Source organism: Acartia tonsa, chromosome 12 (assembly GCF_053477335.1).
Source record: "Acartia tonsa isolate MP-2025a chromosome 12, ASM5347733v1, whole genome shotgun sequence".
Lineage (NCBI taxonomy): Eukaryota > Metazoa > Arthropoda > Copepoda > Calanoida > Acartiidae > Acartia > Acartia tonsa.
In genome coordinates, this window is record NC_137271.1 from 16,219,181 (window position 1) to 16,239,282 (window position 20,102).

The 20,102-nt window shown below is 33.8% G+C and overlaps 1 protein-coding gene across 3 annotated transcripts; it reads right to left on the reverse strand.

The window, feature by feature from the left end:
* Positions 1 to 533: 533 nt before the first annotated feature.
* Positions 534 to 19,606, reverse strand: LOC145334730 (uncharacterized). 3 transcript variants are annotated; one of them, XR_013884925.1, is made up of 20 exons: positions 19,085 to 19,606; positions 18,178 to 18,235; positions 14,295 to 14,371; positions 13,428 to 13,512; positions 11,717 to 11,812; positions 11,137 to 11,261; positions 10,523 to 10,607; positions 9,883 to 10,045; positions 9,014 to 9,578; positions 8,418 to 8,570; positions 7,918 to 8,025; positions 7,487 to 7,582; positions 7,099 to 7,203; positions 6,563 to 6,675; positions 5,641 to 5,782; positions 5,286 to 5,382; positions 4,634 to 4,725; positions 3,802 to 3,913; positions 3,259 to 3,529; positions 534 to 2,696 (listed from the first exon to the last, which is right to left on the reverse strand). XR_013884925.1 is itself a non-coding variant. In XM_080180318.1 (19 exons), exons 1-19 carry the CDS (start codon positions 19,174 to 19,176, stop codon positions 3,443 to 3,445), a joined length of 2,451 nt encoding a protein of 816 aa, XP_080036444.1. In that variant the 5' UTR covers positions 19,177 to 19,606; the 3' UTR covers positions 3,140 to 3,442. The 3 variants fall into 3 exon arrangements, 1 of the variants encoding a protein (XP_080036444.1); XR_013884924.1 differs by having other exon boundaries at positions 534 to 2,713; XM_080180318.1 differs by lacking the exon at positions 534 to 2,696 and having other exon boundaries at positions 3,140 to 3,529.
* Between the last annotated feature and the right edge of the window lie 496 nt (positions 19,607 to 20,102).

Below are 20,102 nucleotides of genomic sequence, written 5' to 3' on the forward strand. Positions count from 1 at the left end.
AGTCCCCAAACTCAGTCAGAAACTGCTAAATTCTTGCACATTCCCTTTAAGCCAGTCCCCAAAGTCTGAGACTCCTAAAGATTGAATATTCGATCCATTGTCCCCTCACTTACTCCCTGATTCTACATCCATTTCACACTAACATACATCCTACCACTACAATAGATAAGACACCAATTTACTCAACAGAACGACTAGAAATTATTTTTCAGTATGGTTTTGAAACCGATTAATATCCGGTGGATAAGGACTGGTTCTCAGCCATACTGAAAAATCAATTAAAGCAACGTATTAGAGACAATTTTCACTGAATAATAAAATCATAAAATTAATACTAGCTTTGTTAACTTCAAAAGGATCGGGTTTTAATTTTATAATATTTTATTCTAATATCCACGGAAAGCTGTCTATAATACGATGCGATATATAACTATTAACTATTTCAAAAAAAACATGAAAGTTCTAAATTAATATTCCCTGTACAAAAATAGTGCAAAAAAAATCTGCGCGTAAAATAAATTACTACAAAAAAATATTTTTAAATATTTATTCTAAAATCGAAATAGAATTTCAATATTTGATTAATTTATAATAGGTATAATACAAAATCATTCTAAATTGTTTTGGAGCCGAAATTAAGCGTATAGGTTACAAATAGGTACAAAAGATTTTTCTACAAAATTAAAAAATATTATATAATAGTGTTTTAAGACCTATGTTTTTTTTTATAAAAAGCTTAGGTACTATAGGAATTTGTTCAAGAACTAAAATTAAGCGTATAGGTACAAAAGTTTTTTTTTCTGCAAAATTAAAAATATTATATAATATTGTTTTAAGAGCTATGTTTTTTTTTATAAAAAGCTTACTATAGGTTTTTATTCAAGAACTAAAATTAAGCGTATTAGTTACAAAGAGGTACAAACTTTTTTTTACAAAAATACTCTAGTGGATCATTTCAGAACTAAAATCCCAATTATTTCCATTGAACAACTAATATTCCTCCTTCAATAAAAACTTTTCTGGTAAAGAGCAATATGTGTTTAGATTTAGATAGGTTCAATATGCGTTGCTTTCCCTTGAAATGCCAATCGAGCACTGAACCCTTATAATTTTTTTTGTTTGTAATAAATTGGAAAAATTTGGGAGGGGAGGATAGTCTTATCTATGCACAACCCCTGCGGTAGATATACCACACTTTTCTGGGATCTTGCTGAGTCAAGTATCAACTGTTGGGAATATCAAAGGATGACTCCATGCAAAATTTGAGCCGGATCCGGCCAAAACCGGCCGTGAATTTTATGAAAAACCGTTTTTTTTCCGGTTTTTAGGGGGTATCTGTAAATCGATTCAGCTGGAGCAAAACCGGTTGGAGGTACAAAAAATTTTACTTCACATGAAATTTAGCCAATGCAATTGCCTACAAAAATGTACTTCATCATCAACTTGATTGGACAACTCTTTCCCCTCCTAAATGTCCATTAAAACCTCGGAAACGGCAAAAATCGCCAAAAATCACGCCTTCGGCGGCAAATAACGGCTAAACGGTCAGCCGGAGGCGAATGAAACATAAATAAAGAAATGTCTGCCTCAAAAAGTTGTTCAACATCAAAGAGATGCTTGAAGTCTCTAAAACGACTCCTTCCCCTCCTTTAAGGGGAAAAACTGAAAAAACGTGATTTTCAAAAGTATGCCCACTTCGTGGGTGTAAGGGGCACTGAACCCGTCACCCCAGGGTCACCAAATATAAAGTCTAGGCGGCCCACAATGCTGAATTTTCACCAAGTGAAAGTCTTGTGTCATTATCTCTTATGAGAAAAAAGTTATTAATTAATTAAAATTTCAAATTGTGATTTTTTGATGGATTTCTTTGATGAAATGACAGGCCGGTAAATTTTTAGGCCATTTTTTGCGGTTTTTGGGCCGTCACGCCCAAACGGTTTGAGATAATCTCACGGGACCTTTTGCCCAACCTAAGTCTGGTTATTTGTGAGGTCTAGGAAAAAAAACAGACTTACGCAAAAGATTATAATTATAATCTTTACACAGAAAAATGGCACGAGGTGAGGGTTTGAGGGGGCAAAATGAGCCGACCAGCGATTTTTGACGGCGCGCAGCGACGTCGTGCTTCATCCAATCCGGGATTTTTTTGTACCTCCAACCGGTTTTGCTCCAGCTGAATCGATTTACAGATACCCCCTAAAAACCGGAAAAACCGGTTTTTCATAAAATTCACGGCCGGATCCGGCTCAAATTTTGCATGGAGTCATCCTTTGATATTCCCAACAGTTGATACTTGACTCAGCAAAATCCCAGAAAAGTGTGGTATATCTACGGGCCTGCGGTCTCTTAACCCTGCAAGGCTACTCAGTGCCTAATATAACCTAACCTAAACTCAAGCAATAAACAACCAAACGAAAAATCCCCCCCCCCTATTTTCAATTTATTTAAGACTAATAAGGGGGAGGGTTGTGTGCTCGAAAAGGTACTTATCAATTCCCTCAACACCTCCCCCTCTTTTTTCATCAAATAATTGGAAAATATTATTGTTCAATTGACATAATCGGGCCTTTTTGGTAGTCTTTTTTAAATGTCAATGTTTTCATATAAAAGGTCATTTTATTATTACAATTACACAGATTAAAATAATTTCATGTTTATCTTGGCTTTAGATATTATAAGTAAAGATATTGAATAGTCTTTATTATTTAGTGATCTAAAGGGATAAGACAATGGACAATAAATTAAAATACTTCCCCAATAATAATGCTAAACAAAATTGCCATTTCTGTGTGTTTAAATCTATTCAAAAGGGGTAGTTTCACGAAAGGCATTTGAACTTAATTTTGTGAACCGCATATTTTTTCCTGATTGATTGGTTAAACTACATTTATATGGCATATATTGGAAAGAATTTCAATTTTCTACCACGTAGTTTTTAAAATATCAAGACTTAAAAATTGTCTTTTTAAATTGCATATATCACAAAAAGAGGATTTTCAAGTCTTGATATTTTAAAAACTACGTGGTAGAAAAATGAAATTCTTTGAAATATATGCCATATAAATGTAGTTAACCCAATAACTAGGTAAAAATATGCGGTTCACTAAATTAAGATCAAATGCATTTCGTGCAACTATCCCTTTAGAACACTGCTAGTTTGGAACCAACCAATCAAAATCTAATAAAAAGTACCCAAAGTTTAAGCCCACGAATAAGTCTATAACATGTCTATAATTTTTGGGTAATAATGTAATTTACTGTCCGATGTCTCCTCCCTTCCCGTTATCATCAAATAAAAGCTTGGGTATAGGTTGGAATAGAATCAATTTTAGGAAATCTTACTTTTTAATCTAAATCAAACCATGGTAATTTATGAGGATCTTACTGTACAATTGCAGCACATTGAAATGCATCTGTGTTTGGTAACTATGGAGTGGTTCTTCTAGCTAGATCCTGCAGTTGTACTCTTGGAAAGGTTGAATATGGCATCCCTGACTCGGCGCAAGTCCTCGCACTCTTTCAGATAATTCTAAACAATGGATATAGGAAATATGTGGACGGACATTATTACAAGGGAAAATTATCGTCAATTCAACTTGCTAATATGGATCTTATTTATTGGTTATTTCGTTTATCCAGTAAGAGGGTTAAGATGGGGTAAAGAGGGGGTTTCACTTTTTTAACCAGCTACTAGCATTACTTTATCATAGTACATGCAAATCATGTGCGACATCCAAGGTAGGGGACATTAAATGGTCCTAACGTCGGATTAAAAAAAGGCGTGGATTCAAACCCACGTACCTCTAACTGTTTCTCCTGTTTAGCAATCTTCTCCTCCTGGTTCTTGACCAGGGTCTCCAGAGACTTGGAGCTCTTCTCCAATTTTTCATTCTTGGCGGTGCTTTCATCCAACCTTAATATAGTTTCATTAATTGATGAGCCATAGTTTCTTAGGGTTTGGACCTAAGTCGGCATGGAGTAGACCTTAATATAGTAATGTAAAATCTGGTGTAAGATCCAAGTAATAGCACATCCATTTGTATATAGATTTAGGTTGCTAATGTGATATTATGTGAACACCTTTGTCAATTATTATATGTTATCCTATATGTGTTGCATCATAGGTATGTTTGTCATGAAGACGGTTCATGCTTGGAAAGCTAGAGAGCTGTCCAAGAATGAATGTCTACATCTATAAATATAGCTAGATGCCCTTTCTTAAGTTAGTTCTGTTTTGTCATTGATATTGTTAGCAATATCAATCGGACATAGGAGCTCTAACTGAAAAGATAGGTTAGTTTATATAATATACCTAATCATCTATTCTTACACATATATTGTTTTATTGTCTTGATAAAATAATAATCTTATAGCACTTACAGGGTGATTTTTTTAATCATCTTTGTAGCGGGGCTACTCTATAATCAGCGAGCTGTAGTTAAAGTCTTAGTACGGGGCGAATTATTTCACTAATATGGACCTCCTTTATTGATCAGTTCGTTCGTCCAGTAAGAGGGAAGGGGATAGTTGAGTTTGGTCTTAGGCTATTTTCTTACTTTCCTTACTCCTTGCAATTCATGGCTCCTAGGTGCAAGGAGCGCAGCCGCTAGTATTTACAAGTTGCAACACTAACCTAGTCTGAGTTTGATCCAACTGTTTAATTGTTCTCTTCAGCTTATCATCTCTCTTGGCTAAGGCAGCTTTGGTTTCTTTTAGATGAGCCTCCTTAAAATAACAAGGACGATTAAACTCAATAGTAGCATTTGTTTTTAAAACTGTCTGTTTGAAAGATATCTTTTTTCAAGACAGGAAATAGGCCTAGTAAAAGTGATGTGTTTTTTCACTCCAAGTGGTCATCAATGGATTATTTGGAGTGGTCCGATTAAATCAAAACTTTGGTTATAAGGTAACACAATTCGGATAGAAAATAAAATCTTGAGCTTTACTAAAATCTTGATTGGTTGGTTCGAACTAGCAGTGTATAATTATATATCAGTGCAATTATCATTTTCATTATTTGGCTTTCAATTGTCCTATCCCTTAAAGTCCCTGATTATTACCTGACTTTCTCTATCCTGTATGAGGGATTGCATCTCCTCTTTCATTTTACGATTTTTTATGATTTAGCTAGAAAGATGTTTAAAGTGTCTATAGAAAGCTCTTTGCATGCCCCAACAAAAACTCTACAGGATATGGGTTAAATCTCCAAGATTTTGATAATTGTCACTGGGGGTGTACATCAATTTATTTTTCATTGTCTTATCCCTTAAATGCATGATGCTAACCTGACTTTCTCTATCCTGTATGAGAGATTGCATCTCCTCTTTCATTTTTATCAAATCTTTTTTCATCTTCTCCTTGACCTCTTCTGCTTCAACAAACCTACAACAAAATAATTATATTAGCAGCTGTGCCCCTAGAGGCCTCTAGGAGCACTTTTTTTTATTTTAGTTTCAAAAAGAAAAAACAAAAATTTTGGGGGGAATTTTTTGTTGTTAAAAGAATATATCCTTTTGGAGTTTTTTAATATCGTTATTACTTTCCTAGTAATAACCCTCTAAAAAATTTCCCCCCCCCCCTCCCTTATATAATATCAAAATTAATTCAGTTTTTTAACGCAGCTAAATCTGTATGGCCTACCTCTCCTTTTCTTGCTCGAGCTCTTTCTCCGTGGCTGCGAGGTTGTGCTGAAGAGCATTGATCTGGTCCCTGGCGGCGGAACTGATGGTGTTGTGCTGAGCTCGTGTCACTCGGATCTCCTCCTGGGCCACACCATACTCACCTAGATAACATAATTTCGACAAGATTAGTTTCCATGAAAACTTAGGTAGGTATACATTTTCAAATAGGCATACAAACCCAGGGAGGAAGGGGACATTAGGCTGTTTTTCTTATACTATTCCCCAAATTTTTATAACAACGTTTCTTATTCGTTGGCTTAAAAACTTTGGGGTCTTTTATTGAATTTTAATTGGTTGGTTCTTTAAGTTTAGTGTCCAAACGTTTCAACTACTAATTGTAATCTACATGTGGGGTAATTTTGTGCATCATCAGTGGGGATATACATCAATTTATCGGCCATTATCTTATTCCTTTAGATCCCCGATACAAACCCCTTGAAACTGCTGCAAATTATTTCCTGATACTTTCACCAATAAAAATTAAAAATCTGATAAAAATGGCCAAGATACGCAAAGGTATTGGTGGAAAAGGAAAAAAACTATAGTTACTTAGTTAAGGTTTTTTTTCAAAAAAGGCATAGGTATGCAGTAAAATTTCTGGGCACAACTGGGATTGACTTACATAAAAGTAACAGGATGTCTGTCAGAACCTATAAGGAATAAACATGGTTCTCCTTTACAGCAAAGCTTTTTATAGGTCAAAGTAAGATTTTTAACTATTTGGGGGGATGGTAACTACTCTCTCCTGATAAAAAAATAAGCCTATCACCCCCCAAAAAATATAGTCAGGTATGAGTAGAGTACTAACCTGCTATAGTGGCTAGCATGGTGTTGAGATGGTTGACCTGCTGTTTCAGATGGAGGATGGTATGAGTACTAACCTGCTATAGTGGCTAGCATGGTGTTGAGATGGTTGATCTGCTGGTTCAGATGGAGGATGGTAAGGTTGGAGGAACGAATCCTGGCATCCGAGGCTACCAGAGAAGCTTGCAGCTCCTGTTTATAATATCACAGTCTATTAAATGTAATTTGGTTTAATTATTTTAGCTATACCCTCATACTAAAGTAACAGGATCTGTAAATCTGAACCGTTATGGTTCTCCTTTACAATGTAGCTTCTTATATGTCCTGGGAAGATTTATAGCTTCATTGGAGGAGAGTACAAACTCTCCCAAAAGAAATTACCACTAGAGAAGTTTTCTTTTTAAAACTAAATTTATAATGAATGACCTAGAGGCTTCTAGAGGCGTAACTGCTAGTTCTTACATAATAGTAAAGGGATGTCTTTATGCGGGTGTGTAGCAAAGGATATCACAAACCGCTGAAGAGATATGGTTTCCATATCTTTTATGTCAAAGGGAAGGTTCGTCCATTGTTAGGGGAGGGTCCCACTTTTTTTCACAATAGAATGTGATGTTCCTGAATTTGTCTCTGTTCTGCCTGACCGATGAACTGCTGGAGGTGAAGAACCTGAGGCAGAATTCTGGACCTCGAGTCATCATCTGTATCATCAGTGCTCAGTCTAAATTAAAATATGGTGCATTCCCTTAAAAGTACCTTTCAAGCACTGAAACCCCTCAACCCTAATTTTTATATAAATCAAAAATAAGGGGGGGGGGGGAAGTTCTATTTCTGCGGGGCTACCTAAAATCCAACATAAAAATAGCTAACCGGATCTCAGTGCATATTTTAGAAGATTCTTGTCCTTGACCTTGAAATACAAAGAGACAGAACTAAATAGAGAGCAGCGTTGTATAAAGATGGCGGGAAATATAGTAAACTAAACAAAAATGAAATATCTATACCTGGCAGTTGCCTCGCGAAGGTCTTCCATACACTTGTCCAACTTTTCACTGGTACATGGCTCCAGGTATGTGTACAGAGGCTCTTGTACTATCAAATCCTGTTTCATAAAACAAATAACATTGCACCCTTTTTTACGGATGCTCCTATTTATGAAGTAGCTACACTTTTTCAAATATTAGAGGGTGAAAGTTCCTACACCCAGTGAGGTAAAGGACATGGGCATGAAGGATAAACAGGTACCCGAAGATTTATAACCATGTTGTCATATTCGTTGGGTACTTTTCTCAAAATTTTATTGGTTAGTTACAAACTAAAAGTATTAAAACTTTCCAACTAATCATTTTCAGAAATAATAGTAAATACCTAATTTTTATCATTCATCATTATAAATTGTAGAATAGCTTAGTACACTAAAATGTAATTTTGTTTTTCCTTCGATGTTTCATTGGATGGTATTTGATTATCTGTTGTAGATAGCATAATATCTGGATACATTGCTAACATCTCCAATGCTTTTTTCATCTCAATTTTATCAAACCTGGAAATAAGAAATTAGTACAATTATGTTCATAAGTAGCGCAGTAGCATTAATGTACAAAAAGTGCTTTCACACAAAATGCATGTTACTCACAAATAATCCCAACTTGCTGATTTTTAAAATAATTTAAAAATAAGGCTGGGTTGGTTTTGTTTCAGAGGCCTAATCCCTGCGGGGCCACCCAGTATCAATTTACCAAATAAAACCAAACCTAACCTGAATAAATAACTTAGCATAAACTCCCTCTCATTTTTAATTCATTTCGAAAGTTAGGAGGGTTTCTAAAGTGCTAAGCAGGCACTTTCAGGGAAACCGCAAAATATTCAAAAAGTAAATTTAAAGGCGGAGAACGTAAAAACTACTATGAACAAAATACCATTGGCAAATGTTACCTGTTATGTTTAACTCCCATAGCCAGATGTGCCATAAAATCTTGGTTGGAGGTAACAGTTGCCTGCTGACTTGCCCAGGCAGATGAGTATCCAGCATAAAGGTTGCATACAATCAAAAAGTGAAGGCACATTTCTGCGCTCAGCTTGGTATGCCTAGAAAATTTTGAGATGTTATGGCTTTGGCCGGATTTGGTTGGGGGGGGGGGGGGGAGGTCTTTATCAATTAGATTTATCTATTTTTGGGGGGAGATGGGAGGACTTAATCCCCAATCTCATTTTTTTCTAAGGTAGGGAAGAGGGTGGTTCCTGAATTTGAATTTAATTGGGAGGGTGGAGAATGAGATACCATAAAAAATAGATAAAATCTATAGGTTGAAAAAAATCAATTCCAACCCAGTGGGTTTTCTTTTAAAAACGGGGTTTTAGAGTTTTTTTTGGCTTGGATTTTTAAACTAAGCATGCTTGAAAGCCTTATTAAAAGTTAATACCTATATAATGGTTCAGCGGTTACAATACCTATCTGTATAAACAAACAGATACACATCCTGTTTATATAAAGTTAAAGCACAGCAAGAAGGTTGAAATAATTGACTGACCTGTCAGTTGCCAGGGCTGAATATGCCTCCATGTTCTTGACAAGACAGGAAAATATTTTATCCGGCACCAGATGATTGTTGAGATCTGTCTGGCTGACAGGTTCAATGCTCTGCAGAACAGCCAGCAGCTGCAGACAAACGAGACTGGTGGTGACCTCTTTCTTGCTGGCACACGGGACAGTCAAGAGGATGCTGGACAAGCAAGGCAGGATTTGTTCCACCTGCAACTTTAAATTACTCTTATCTGCTGCAGTCATCTCCTCCATGGACAATGATTTGATGCAGGTTATGAGAACCTGAATAGCTGCACTTGTCTCGGTGTACGGTTTCACTTCCAGCCGCTTCAGCACAATCTTGAGGACATTGTTGAACACGGACAGCGTATCTGAACTATGAGTGTTGACCAACAGGGTGTTCAGAAAGGTAAAATACCAGTGCCATAGTTCTGGCCTGGATTTGGTGAAGCTGGCAGCATCCAGTACCTTGGACAGAGCGTCGGTGGGGTCAATCTGCTTCAGAGCAGACACAGTTTTGGGGTCAGATTCTGTGAGATCCTCTAGATATCCTGGTAACAAGGTTGAAATAAGAAGGGTACTAATGTGAATTGGATATAGAATGCGATTGCGAATACTTAAAATATAACCACAGGAGAAATTAATTCCCCTATTAAACCTTCCCTAACAAAAATCAAAAAAATCCAAATCTATTGCAACAATGTGCAACATTTTGAACATCTTTAGTATGACGCAAAGTGGCCCAGACATAACCCCCCCATTTCAGGTGCACAAATACTAAAAGTAAAATCAAATAATCAACACCCCCCCCCCCCAAAAAAAAAGATTATTAGCAAATTATAATTTCATCGTTGCCTGTAAAGAATCTAATCATGGTGTGGCTCTCATTCTTGAAGGCAATGTCCAAGTTTGCGGCTAATCTGGATAGAATCTTGGCAATAACAGATGGCTTGGCGGCAGGAGCATTCAGGTTAAATTGATTCAGACGGAACTCAATACTTTCCAGCACCAAGGAAACCTAAAGGTGAAAGAACATTTAATATTACATTACCTATTAATTTTTTTAGAAATTTACCAGTAAACATCATTTTCACAATTTAAGAGCTCATCAAAATCAACAAGACCTTTTGGATTAAATTATTGAATGCCTAGATATGGACGGATTGTTCCTCCAATGTTTTCCTATTGGCTAAAATTATGTTTCAGGATCTTCTTTATTTAATGAATATTAAAGGTATTACATGACAGGGATTTAAAGGGATAGGACAAAGGCCGAAAAATTGATGTATATCCCCATGATGATATAAAATTACTCTTTATGTAGATTACAATTAGAGGTTGAAACGTTTGGACACTGAACTTAATGAATTAACCAATCAAAATTCAATAAAAGTCCTCTAAGTTGTAAAGCTAAAATATAAAGAAACGTTATTTTAAAACTTTGAGGACTAATGTAATAAACAACCCATTGTCTCCTGCCTATCTTCCTGATTACCTGATCTGTCTCTGGTGGGCGGAGGACCAGGATGGCTGCCTTGCTACACGAGGTCATCACTATCTTTACCATCAGAATGTTTTTCCTAAAAGTTATTTTTATTAGGTATTTTGTTTGTATATGATGATTTCCCTGTCAGCAATTTAAATGTAAGGAGAAAAAAAACATAAGATGTCAAGGACAGTTTTTGAGTACGGGGTGTCAAACCATAGAATTTTTCACAAAATCAGATTGGTAGACTTATCTAATACATATTTAGAATTTATTCCTTGATTTAGATTCTTAAAATAATTACATACCGTTGATATGAATCAAGATATTTTGTTATGACATAAAAAAAAAACTAGGAGTAAGCCTTTCTATGAATAATTTCAAACTGTACATCCATAATAAATTGATTTTTTATACCTATTAATTTTAACCCCACTAAGAGTTATCAGACAATAAGAACTTCTTAAAAGCCAAATAAAATGAACCTTAGGAAAGACAAATTTTTGGAGACTTTCGTTTAAGATGTCCAAGGGACAAAAATGACCAGAAAGAATTAAATATTATTTTGAATTTGTGGAATTGGTGAAAACTATATGCGTCTTTTTTAAAAAGGCACAACAAACCTTAATAATGTAGAGAGAATAGTGGCCGCTAGGAGTTGGTCTTTATGATCTTCTCCCAATATTAAAACTTCCAAATCTTGGGCTAAGGTAATCAGGTAACTCTCTGTACTCAAAACTTTGAAATCCTAGGCATATAGATAAATGTTTGTTAATGAATATAGGTTTCAAACATAAAACCCACTTATTGGTCATTTTGTCATCCAATAGGAGGAGAGTGGATAGGGTAAAGGGGGGGGGGGGGTGAGGTATCATTATTTCAGCCCGCTTTCATTTTATTAGGTAGAAAAAATATAAATCTGGTGTAACATCCACGTAATAATAAAAACCAAAGTCTGTCTGTATGCAAGACTGTGTGTATGTCAATCTGTCTAGTTTCATGCTAGTCCTTGTTTCTGTTATATCAAAATTAGTGGTTGAAACGTTTGGACACTTAACTTAATAAACCAACTATCAATTAAAGTCTCCAAAGTAGTTAAGCCAACATACAAGAAAATATTATTATAAAACTTTGAGGACTAGTGTAATAAACAGCCTAATGTCCCCTCCCTCCTCTGTCATATCCCCTAACCCATGTAAATACCTGGGCTAGAAGTTGAATTATCTTCAGAAGCTTCCTAGTGTTTCCAGTCTTATTCTCCATGCACTGGTGCAGTAGCCCGGCCAGCACAGACAGAACCTGTATGAAAACAATGTGTGAATACACATTACTGCATACTTCCAACCTTTTAGAAAATTGCAATTTGGAAAGAAAATTGTCATATAAAGAAACAATATCAATAAAAGACTGTATATTAAATGTACAAGGTGTTTTAAATAAAACTGCGTTTTCCGGTTTTGGGAAACAACCAGTAGGAGTATGAAAGAAATAGTTATATATTCTTAATCTCTATAAAAATATGAATCAATTTTATAAAAGGTGTTTTTTAATATCTTTTAAAACAATAGCGCTTTTTAGAGCTTAAAGAATTAAAAATGTATGTGTGTTGCTTTATTCTTGTAGAATTTAGGGCTATAACGTCCAATTAAATTCTTCTTTTTACTTGAAAACGACATTATAGCATGCTCAACCAAATATTCTAATAATTACATTTAAAATCTAATTCAATAATGCTTTTTAAAAGAATAAATAACCAATTTTATTTTTGCTTTAATTACGATTCAATCATGATCATTCAATTATGCTCTCATAACCGTTCCTCCTACCCCTCCCCTTTTAATCTCTTAATCCCCTTTTGATTTGACATTTCACAGTTTCATGGCCAGATGAAAAAAATTTATTTTAGTGTTAGGCAAAAATGACTTTGCAATTGTAACATTAAGTAGGTCTAATAACACCCTTTGCTAATTTTAAAATCCAACTAAATCTAATTTTTGAGAAAATTAGAATTGAAATTTTAAGTTCAATTTTCATCCCCTAGGAGTTACCGAACAATCATGACAAGAAAAGCAAAGATTATTGATATAAATTTTGAACAAGTTTACTTTTATAAAGTTTATCATAAAACCACTCTTGAAAGGAGTTAATCAATGGCCATTTTAATCAGTTGCTTTGCTAAGGTCACGGAAATTCAGCCTTAAATAAATCTTATATAGAGTGGTTTTATGAAAGACTTCATAAAAGCAAAGTTGTAAAGAACTGAAAAGTATGAATATTTGCTTTTCTTGTCATGATTGTTTGGTTACTCCTAGGGGATGAAAATTGAACTTAAAATTTTCAAATCTAATTTTCTCAAAAATTAGATTTAGTTGGATTTTAAAATTAGCAAAGGGTGTTATTAGACTTACTTACTGATACAATTGCAAAGTCATTTTTGCCTAAAAATGCCTTTGCAATAGAGAAAAAGAAAAACTAAATTCCGAGGAACCCAAAAAGCTCTGTGTATGTAGCCAAAAAAAGAAAATATTTAAAAAATCTCAAATGCGGACATTGATTTAACCTTTTATTACTTTAATATTGAACTTTTCAGCCTATATATTGCAAAAAAAAATAAGTTAATTAAATCTCATTGTTGTCACAGATTTAGGATCAGGCATTTGTAACCTACATGTACCTATCAGTACAGCCACATTTTCAGAGATATCGAAAATCACCTTAAGTAACTAATGTTATGTGCATTTTTACAGAGAATATGGACCTATGATTATCTTTTTTCATGCTCCTTCTGGTTGATTCCCAAAACTGGAAAACGCATTTTTTCTGAAACACATTGTATATAATATTCATTTAATTAATTTATTACTGATGTCTTTTTATGTATGTACACCCAAAAATAATAAATAAATGATTTAACCTGGAATCTTTCCTGGAAGCTGGATCCATCCGACAGACTAGCCACTAAAGTCAACAAATCTACCAAATTCCATAGCACAGGTAACCTAAACAAGCAGGGATACAGGAAGGGGGACAAAGGAGATTACATTATATTAAATCTTCCCTAAAAGTACCTAGTCGAGCAAGGAACCCTAACCTCTTAGTTTTTTTTTAATTTAAAATAAGGGGGAGATTATTGTGTGTTAGGTAGGTTTTTTTTACTTTGGATCAGGTTTTGTTTTGTTATTTATATATAGGGGCGTCGTGACTCTGTGGTTACACGCTGTTCTACGGTGGTGAGAGTTTGAGCTCAATTCTCAATGTGTTGTCTCGAATTTCTCTTCGCAATAATAATCACGCAACTTCCCCTGGTTGTGTAAGAAGGAGATTATTGAGTAAGTTTGGATGCTCAATAGTCAAGTACATAAAATCAATACTACCCTAATCCCAAGCTCCTCTGCGGATAACGTCATTCATTACGTTGACTTAATTTGGGACACCTGCCTTACTCTGAGAGGGTGGGGTAATAATGAGTAGCTCTCATGAGATAGCGGGTCAAGTCATAAAGTTCTTGAGCGTGGAGCTTGATAGCCCTAGTAGCTATACAAAAGTGTCTCAACCTACTCCATGACTACTTAGATCCAAACCCTAAGAAAAGGTTAATTAATCAATCAAGCCCCGCCGCAAAAGGGTGTCTAAGGGACAGGCCGGTCAGGGTAGGTATAGGATCCCCCTATTTTCAATATTTTACAAAATGAGGGGAGGAAAAGCACCTATCTCCCAAACTATCAAATTTTTTTAAGAAGAACGTTACAATATATAACATTTTATTTCAAGAAAAACTTACTTTGTATCGAGTTGGGTAATAAGTTGTGTAGAGTTTAGTATAACTGCGGCCACATCATTATCCTCCAGATTCCATACCTAAAGGTGATACTTATTATTTTCTAATAAAGTTAACCTTTTATTTGCTTTTGACACTTTTAATTTGTTTTGATTTTAATATTAAAAACATATCCCAAGTGTTAGGTATAAAAAAGGGGAAATTATTGTTAGTGTCAAATGATTTAAAATTGTCTGAAAAAAATTTAGTGGTTATTGGCGGCAACGGCCATCATTTTTTACAAATCTATGTTATACTCCATAAAAGCATTTGTCAAGACAAATTTTAGAGTTCTACTCCTGATTTCAAGACTAAGAACACACACACCTTTACTAAAAGTCTACATAAAAAAGCAAAAAAAAACCTTATGTTAAGTTTAATAATTCTAACATATTAAAATTAAATGTAAACAGCTGTCCGTTGCGAATGCACATATGTAAATGTATCTATCTCCAATAGCAGCCTAGCAGAGTTAGATATTAAATTCACTGTGAGCTACAATTGAATCAAGACAAAAGTAAGTGCCGAGCCCTGGGACCTATGTAGGGTGAAAATAGACATAAATCCTTGATGATTCCAGGTGGAGACAAAATATTTCAGCGGGGTCTTTTGGTTTTTTTTCAATTTTAAGTTCTGAAAAAAAATTGAAAAAAATATGAAAATCTTTGATAAAAAACAAACAAAAAATAATTTTCAATAATTTTTTTCACAAAAAGATACAAACAACTTATATACATACCATAAGCTTTAAAAAATCATAATTTTTAAATTTAGATCTCTAATATAACAATTTTTAGAAAAAACCTAACAACAAATTCTAACATACTTCTGATGAACATAGCAATAAAACGTCTTTTGCAAAATATCTAACATAAAAAATAAATAGGACTTACTAAAGACTTTTTTTCATTTAAACTTATACTTTTCACATTAATTAACTTTAAAGATTGATTTTTTTAAAAAGAAAGGTTGCGTGATTTTTTTATTCATAATTAATTGCCTAATTTTGAGATTCAGATAAAAAACCTTATTGCTTTATATCATGGGATACTCTACTAGCAGCGGCTACGCCTCTAGAGGCATATAGGGGCCCTTAGGTTGGGGGGGAAGACGAACCCCCCTTACAATTACAGTTTTTTTTAATGAAAAAGATAAAAACATTTATTTTGGAGAGTTAATTCTCTTGGGATAGTGATGGTACCCTTCCCCAAAATAGTAATAAACCTTACCAGGACATATAAGAAGCTACCATGTAAAGGAGAACCATATTGGTTCAGTGGTTAGCGAGATCCCTAGGTGCACAAAGACTCACATAGAACCTGTTACTTTATTATAAAGATACACATGTATATACACAGAATCTCTACAATCAGAGTATGTCTGCTTGTTCATCCGTCTGTATAAAAACATTACAGAATATATTTATTTGGTACTAGAGGCCTTTAGGGGCACTTGAGAGGGAAGAAGTGGTTGAATTCTACAACTAGATTTTTATTTTAGACTTAAAAAGAAAAAGTTATTTTTTGTGTGTGAAATGGGGTCCTTTTTTAGGGGGTGATTCCTCCTAGGATGGTGTAGGTACCCTCCCAAAAAAAGTTATAAACCTTCCAAGAACCAATGAGAAGCTACATAGAAAAAAAAGAACCATTGATCATTGTTAATTACTATTCAGGGATCTAAAGGGATAAGACAATGACCGCTAAATTGATTTATATTCCCAAATATGATACATGGATAACCCTTCTGTATGTTTCAGTTAATAGTTGAAACGTTGGGCACTTAATTTAATAATCCAACCAAACAAAAATCGCAACAGGTCCCCTAAGTAGTTAAGCCAACGAATAACAAATTGCTATATTAAACTATGGGGACTAGTCTAATAAACAGCCCATTGTCCCATCTCGCTCTGATTAATATATTTTTGTATCTGTATGTTACACTTGCTATTTTCTTTATTTGTATTCTTTTAAACTTAAGAGCTTTATTAATTATGGATGTTGTCTTTTTCCCTTGTTAAATCCAATTACCTAATTCTGGATATTCTTTGAGGTTGATAATTACAGTTATATTTTATTAAATGGAAAAAGAACAATTTAATCATAATTCAAGATAAAAATTATTTTATCACTAGCGGTTTTGCCCCTAGAGGCATCTAGGGGCCCTTGATAAGTGGGGGGAAGTTGACCCCTCCCCTACTTTCAGTTATAGTATGTAAAAGAAAATTTTTTTTTTAAATGTTGGGTAGGAACTCATTTTTTTCTAAACTCAAAACTTCTCAGGACCATGAAAAGCTGGAACCAAGAAGAACTATATCAGTTAAGCGGTTACAAAGAATCTTCGGTACCTACAGACACCCTCACACACACACACACAAACAGACAGACACAGAAACTGTTACTTTTATATAAGGATTAATAGACACTAAACTACTCCTTAATATGTTGATCCTATTATCAGTCTAAAAGATAGGTCAATAAAGAAGAACCAAATTGGTCTAGCGGTTAACAAGAACTTTAGGCACAGACAGAAAAAACACACGGACATCCTATCTTTTTTATACAGGGATATATCTTTTAAACAATAGGAAATTTTTTTTTCAGATGATATTTCTCTCCTTGCTTTAAAGCACTATTTATGATACAAAAATAGATTGATGTCTGTTTGTTCATCTTTCTGATGCTTAAGAACTGATATGGTTCTTTTTTTACTTTACTATGTAGCTTCTCATTGGTCCTTGGAAGGTTTATAACTTTTTTAGAGAAAGAGAAGAGAAATCGCCCCTTAAAAAAGGACCACAACACACAAAAAAAACTTTTTCTTTTTAAGCCTAAAATAAAAATATAGTTGTTGAATTCAACCCCTTCTTCCCCTCTTAAGTGCCCCTAAATGCCTCTAAGGGCGTAGCCGCCATAGCAAAATAAATATATTCTGTATTGTTTTTATACAGACGGATGAACAAACAGACATACTTTGATTGTAGAGTTTCAATGTATATACATATGTATCTTTATAGTAAAGTAACATGTTCTATGTGAGTCTTTGTAAACTATGGTTCTCCTTTACATGGTAGCTTTTCATATGTCCTGGTAAGGTTTATTACTATTTTTGGGAAGGGTACTGTCACTATCCCAAGAGAATTAACTCTCCAAATTAAATGTTTTTATCTTTTTTATTAAAAAAAACTGTAATTGTAAAGGGGGTTCATCTTCCCCCCCAACCTAAGGGCCCCTATATGCCTCTAGAGGCGTAGCCGATGCTAGTAGAGTATCCCATGATATAAAGCAATAAGGTTTTTTATCTGAATCTCAAAATTAGGCAATTAATTATGAATAAAAAAATCACGCAACCTTTCTTTTAAAAAAAATCAATCTTTAAAGTTAATTAATGTGAAAAGTATAAGTTTAAATGAAAAAAAGTCTTTAGTAAGTCCTATTTATTTTTGATGTTAGATATTTTGCAAAAGACGTTTTATTGCTATGTTCATCAGAAGTATGTTAGAATTTGTTGTTAGGTTTTTTCTAAAAATCGTTAATTAGAGATCTAAATTTGAAAATTATGATTTTTTTAAAGCTTATGGTATGTATATAAGTTGTTTGTATCTTTTTGTGAAAAAAATTATTGAAAATTATTTTTTGTTTGTTTTTTATCAAAGATTTTCATTTTTTTTTCAATTTTTTTTCAGAACTTAAAATTGAAAAAAAACCAAAAGACCCCGCTGAAATATTTTGTCTCCACCTGGAATCATCAAGGATTTATGTCTATTTTCACCCTACATAGGTCCCAGGGCTCGGCACTTACTTTTGTCTTGATTCAATTGTAGCTCACAGTGAATTATTATAAAACTTACCTCTGGTGTCTTCACCTCTTGCAGCGCGGTTATTATTCGAGATAACTCGTCCAATTTTCTAAAATATAAAAATCTAGTTTTAATGCAAATTAAATAGGTATGTATAAAATGGATATATTATTACTAGGATCTTACATCAGATTTTCATGTACTCTAATAAAGTAAAAATTGTACCGGGCTAAAATAACGTTACCCCACATCCACCCCCTTTATCCCATCCCATCATACTTAATTAACAAACTGACAAATAAATAATGTCCATGTTAGAAACCTAAACTGGCCACATTTTTCCCCCCGTCATAATATCCACGTAAATTCTATATGAATCCATTGAACATGAACAAGGGGGGGGGGAGTTTTGACACATTTGCGTAAACCTTGCACCTAGGCTTTATCTTTGGACTGAGAGGATAGATTATTAATGATAAAATCATTCTTATATGATGAATTTCACGAAGTTTTAAGATTTTTAAGGTAGGCCTCCAGGTGGTGTCTCTGTACAGGTAAAAAAATTTTTTTTTTTTTTTAAAGTTACAAATCAACTTATAAAACAAAATATGCACCTTTCTTCTTCAAATATGTGAATAATATTAAAAAAGATGCATATTTTGTTTTATAAGTTGACCTGTAACTTCAATAAATTTTTTTTTCCTTTTTACCTGTACAGAGACCACCTAGAGGCCTGGAGCTCCGGAACCTGGAGGCCTATCCAAAAAATCTTAAAACTTCGTGAAATTCATCATATAAGAATGATTTTATCAATAATAACCTATCCTCTCAGTCCAAAGATAAAGCCTAGGTGCCAGGTTTACGCAAATGTGTCAAAACTCCCCCCACCCCCCCTTACAATCATCGTCCCTACGCATAAGAACAGTATAGTAAACCCAACATTTAAATAAATGCTTACTTTTCGCATTTTTTCGATTGTATTATCTCCCTTGCTGTCAGATTAAAAGCTTCAATGTGAACCAGCGCATTTTTCTCACGTGTTTTAAGCATTTTTGTGCCACCTAGCGATTTATTTTTGTACTAAAATGTTTTTAAAATGAGAAAGAGCTCCAAAATTGTCTGAAATAAATTTTGTTTAAGGTTAAGTGAAATTGTTGTGACATTCGGCGGTTAAATACCTGTTTCCTTTCAAAACTGGTTTTAGCTATATTAGGTATTATTTTATCAGTATTTTAGAGTCATTCGACTGCAATAAAGACATTTATTTTTACTAAATTTCTCGGTTACTGCTGTAATTTGACCTATTTGCAGCCAAATCACTTTAAAAGATATTTTTTCAAAAGTAGAAATACAGAGTTTTTAAAACTACTTGCAGGATATACAATACAATCAAAAAACATTTTAACAAAAAGACCAATCAAGCAAAAAGGCAGACTTTAAAAGAAATAAAGAATTGCTTACAAAATTATTAAAAGATTTTACAGACTTTTCGATTTATTATTTTCATAATTTAGAAGGTCCACCTAGAAAAATTTCACATAACTGCAAAATTGTTAAGAACTTAAAAATTAAAAAAAAAAGTAGAAAAATACTGTTGAAATACCCTATAATTCTTTAACTTCATTGCTTAAATAGTCTTTTTGGGAACATGTTAAAATGTCTTGATACAGTTAAAGCATGGCGCGAAGAAAACTAATTTGATTTCCGTTTAAAAGCTATTTTTCAACAAAAGAAAATACAGGCAGACAATGGATGATAAATTAATCTTACTCTATTCTGAGTGAAGTTTCGTCTTTGGTACCTACCCCTGGGGGAAAGAGAAGTGTAGATTAATTTCAAAGCCATTGTCCTATTTATAAAAATGCATAATTATCCTAAAAGGAAACTATTTTTTAACAAATGCTACATGAGAATAAATAAAAATCTATAATATTGAATAAATAATAAATTTTTTTACAACTATCATAAATTTTTGA

What these genes read in the sequence shown, in the direction of transcription:
- LOC145334730 (XM_080180318.1), bottom strand. Translation starts at nt 19,176, where the DNA reads ATGCTTAAAACACGTGAGAAAAATGCGCTGGTTCACATTGAAGCTTTT. An exon ending in CTTCGCGAGGCAACTGCCAG is followed by an intron (nt 7,204 to 7,486) that starts GTATAGATATTT and finishes ATTTTAATTTAG; the next exon opens with ACTGAGCACTGATGATACAG. An exon ending in AACAGGAGAAACAGTTAGAG is followed by an intron (nt 3,530 to 3,801) that starts GTACGTGGGTTT and finishes TCCATTGTTTAG; the next exon opens with AATTATCTGAAAGAGTGCGA.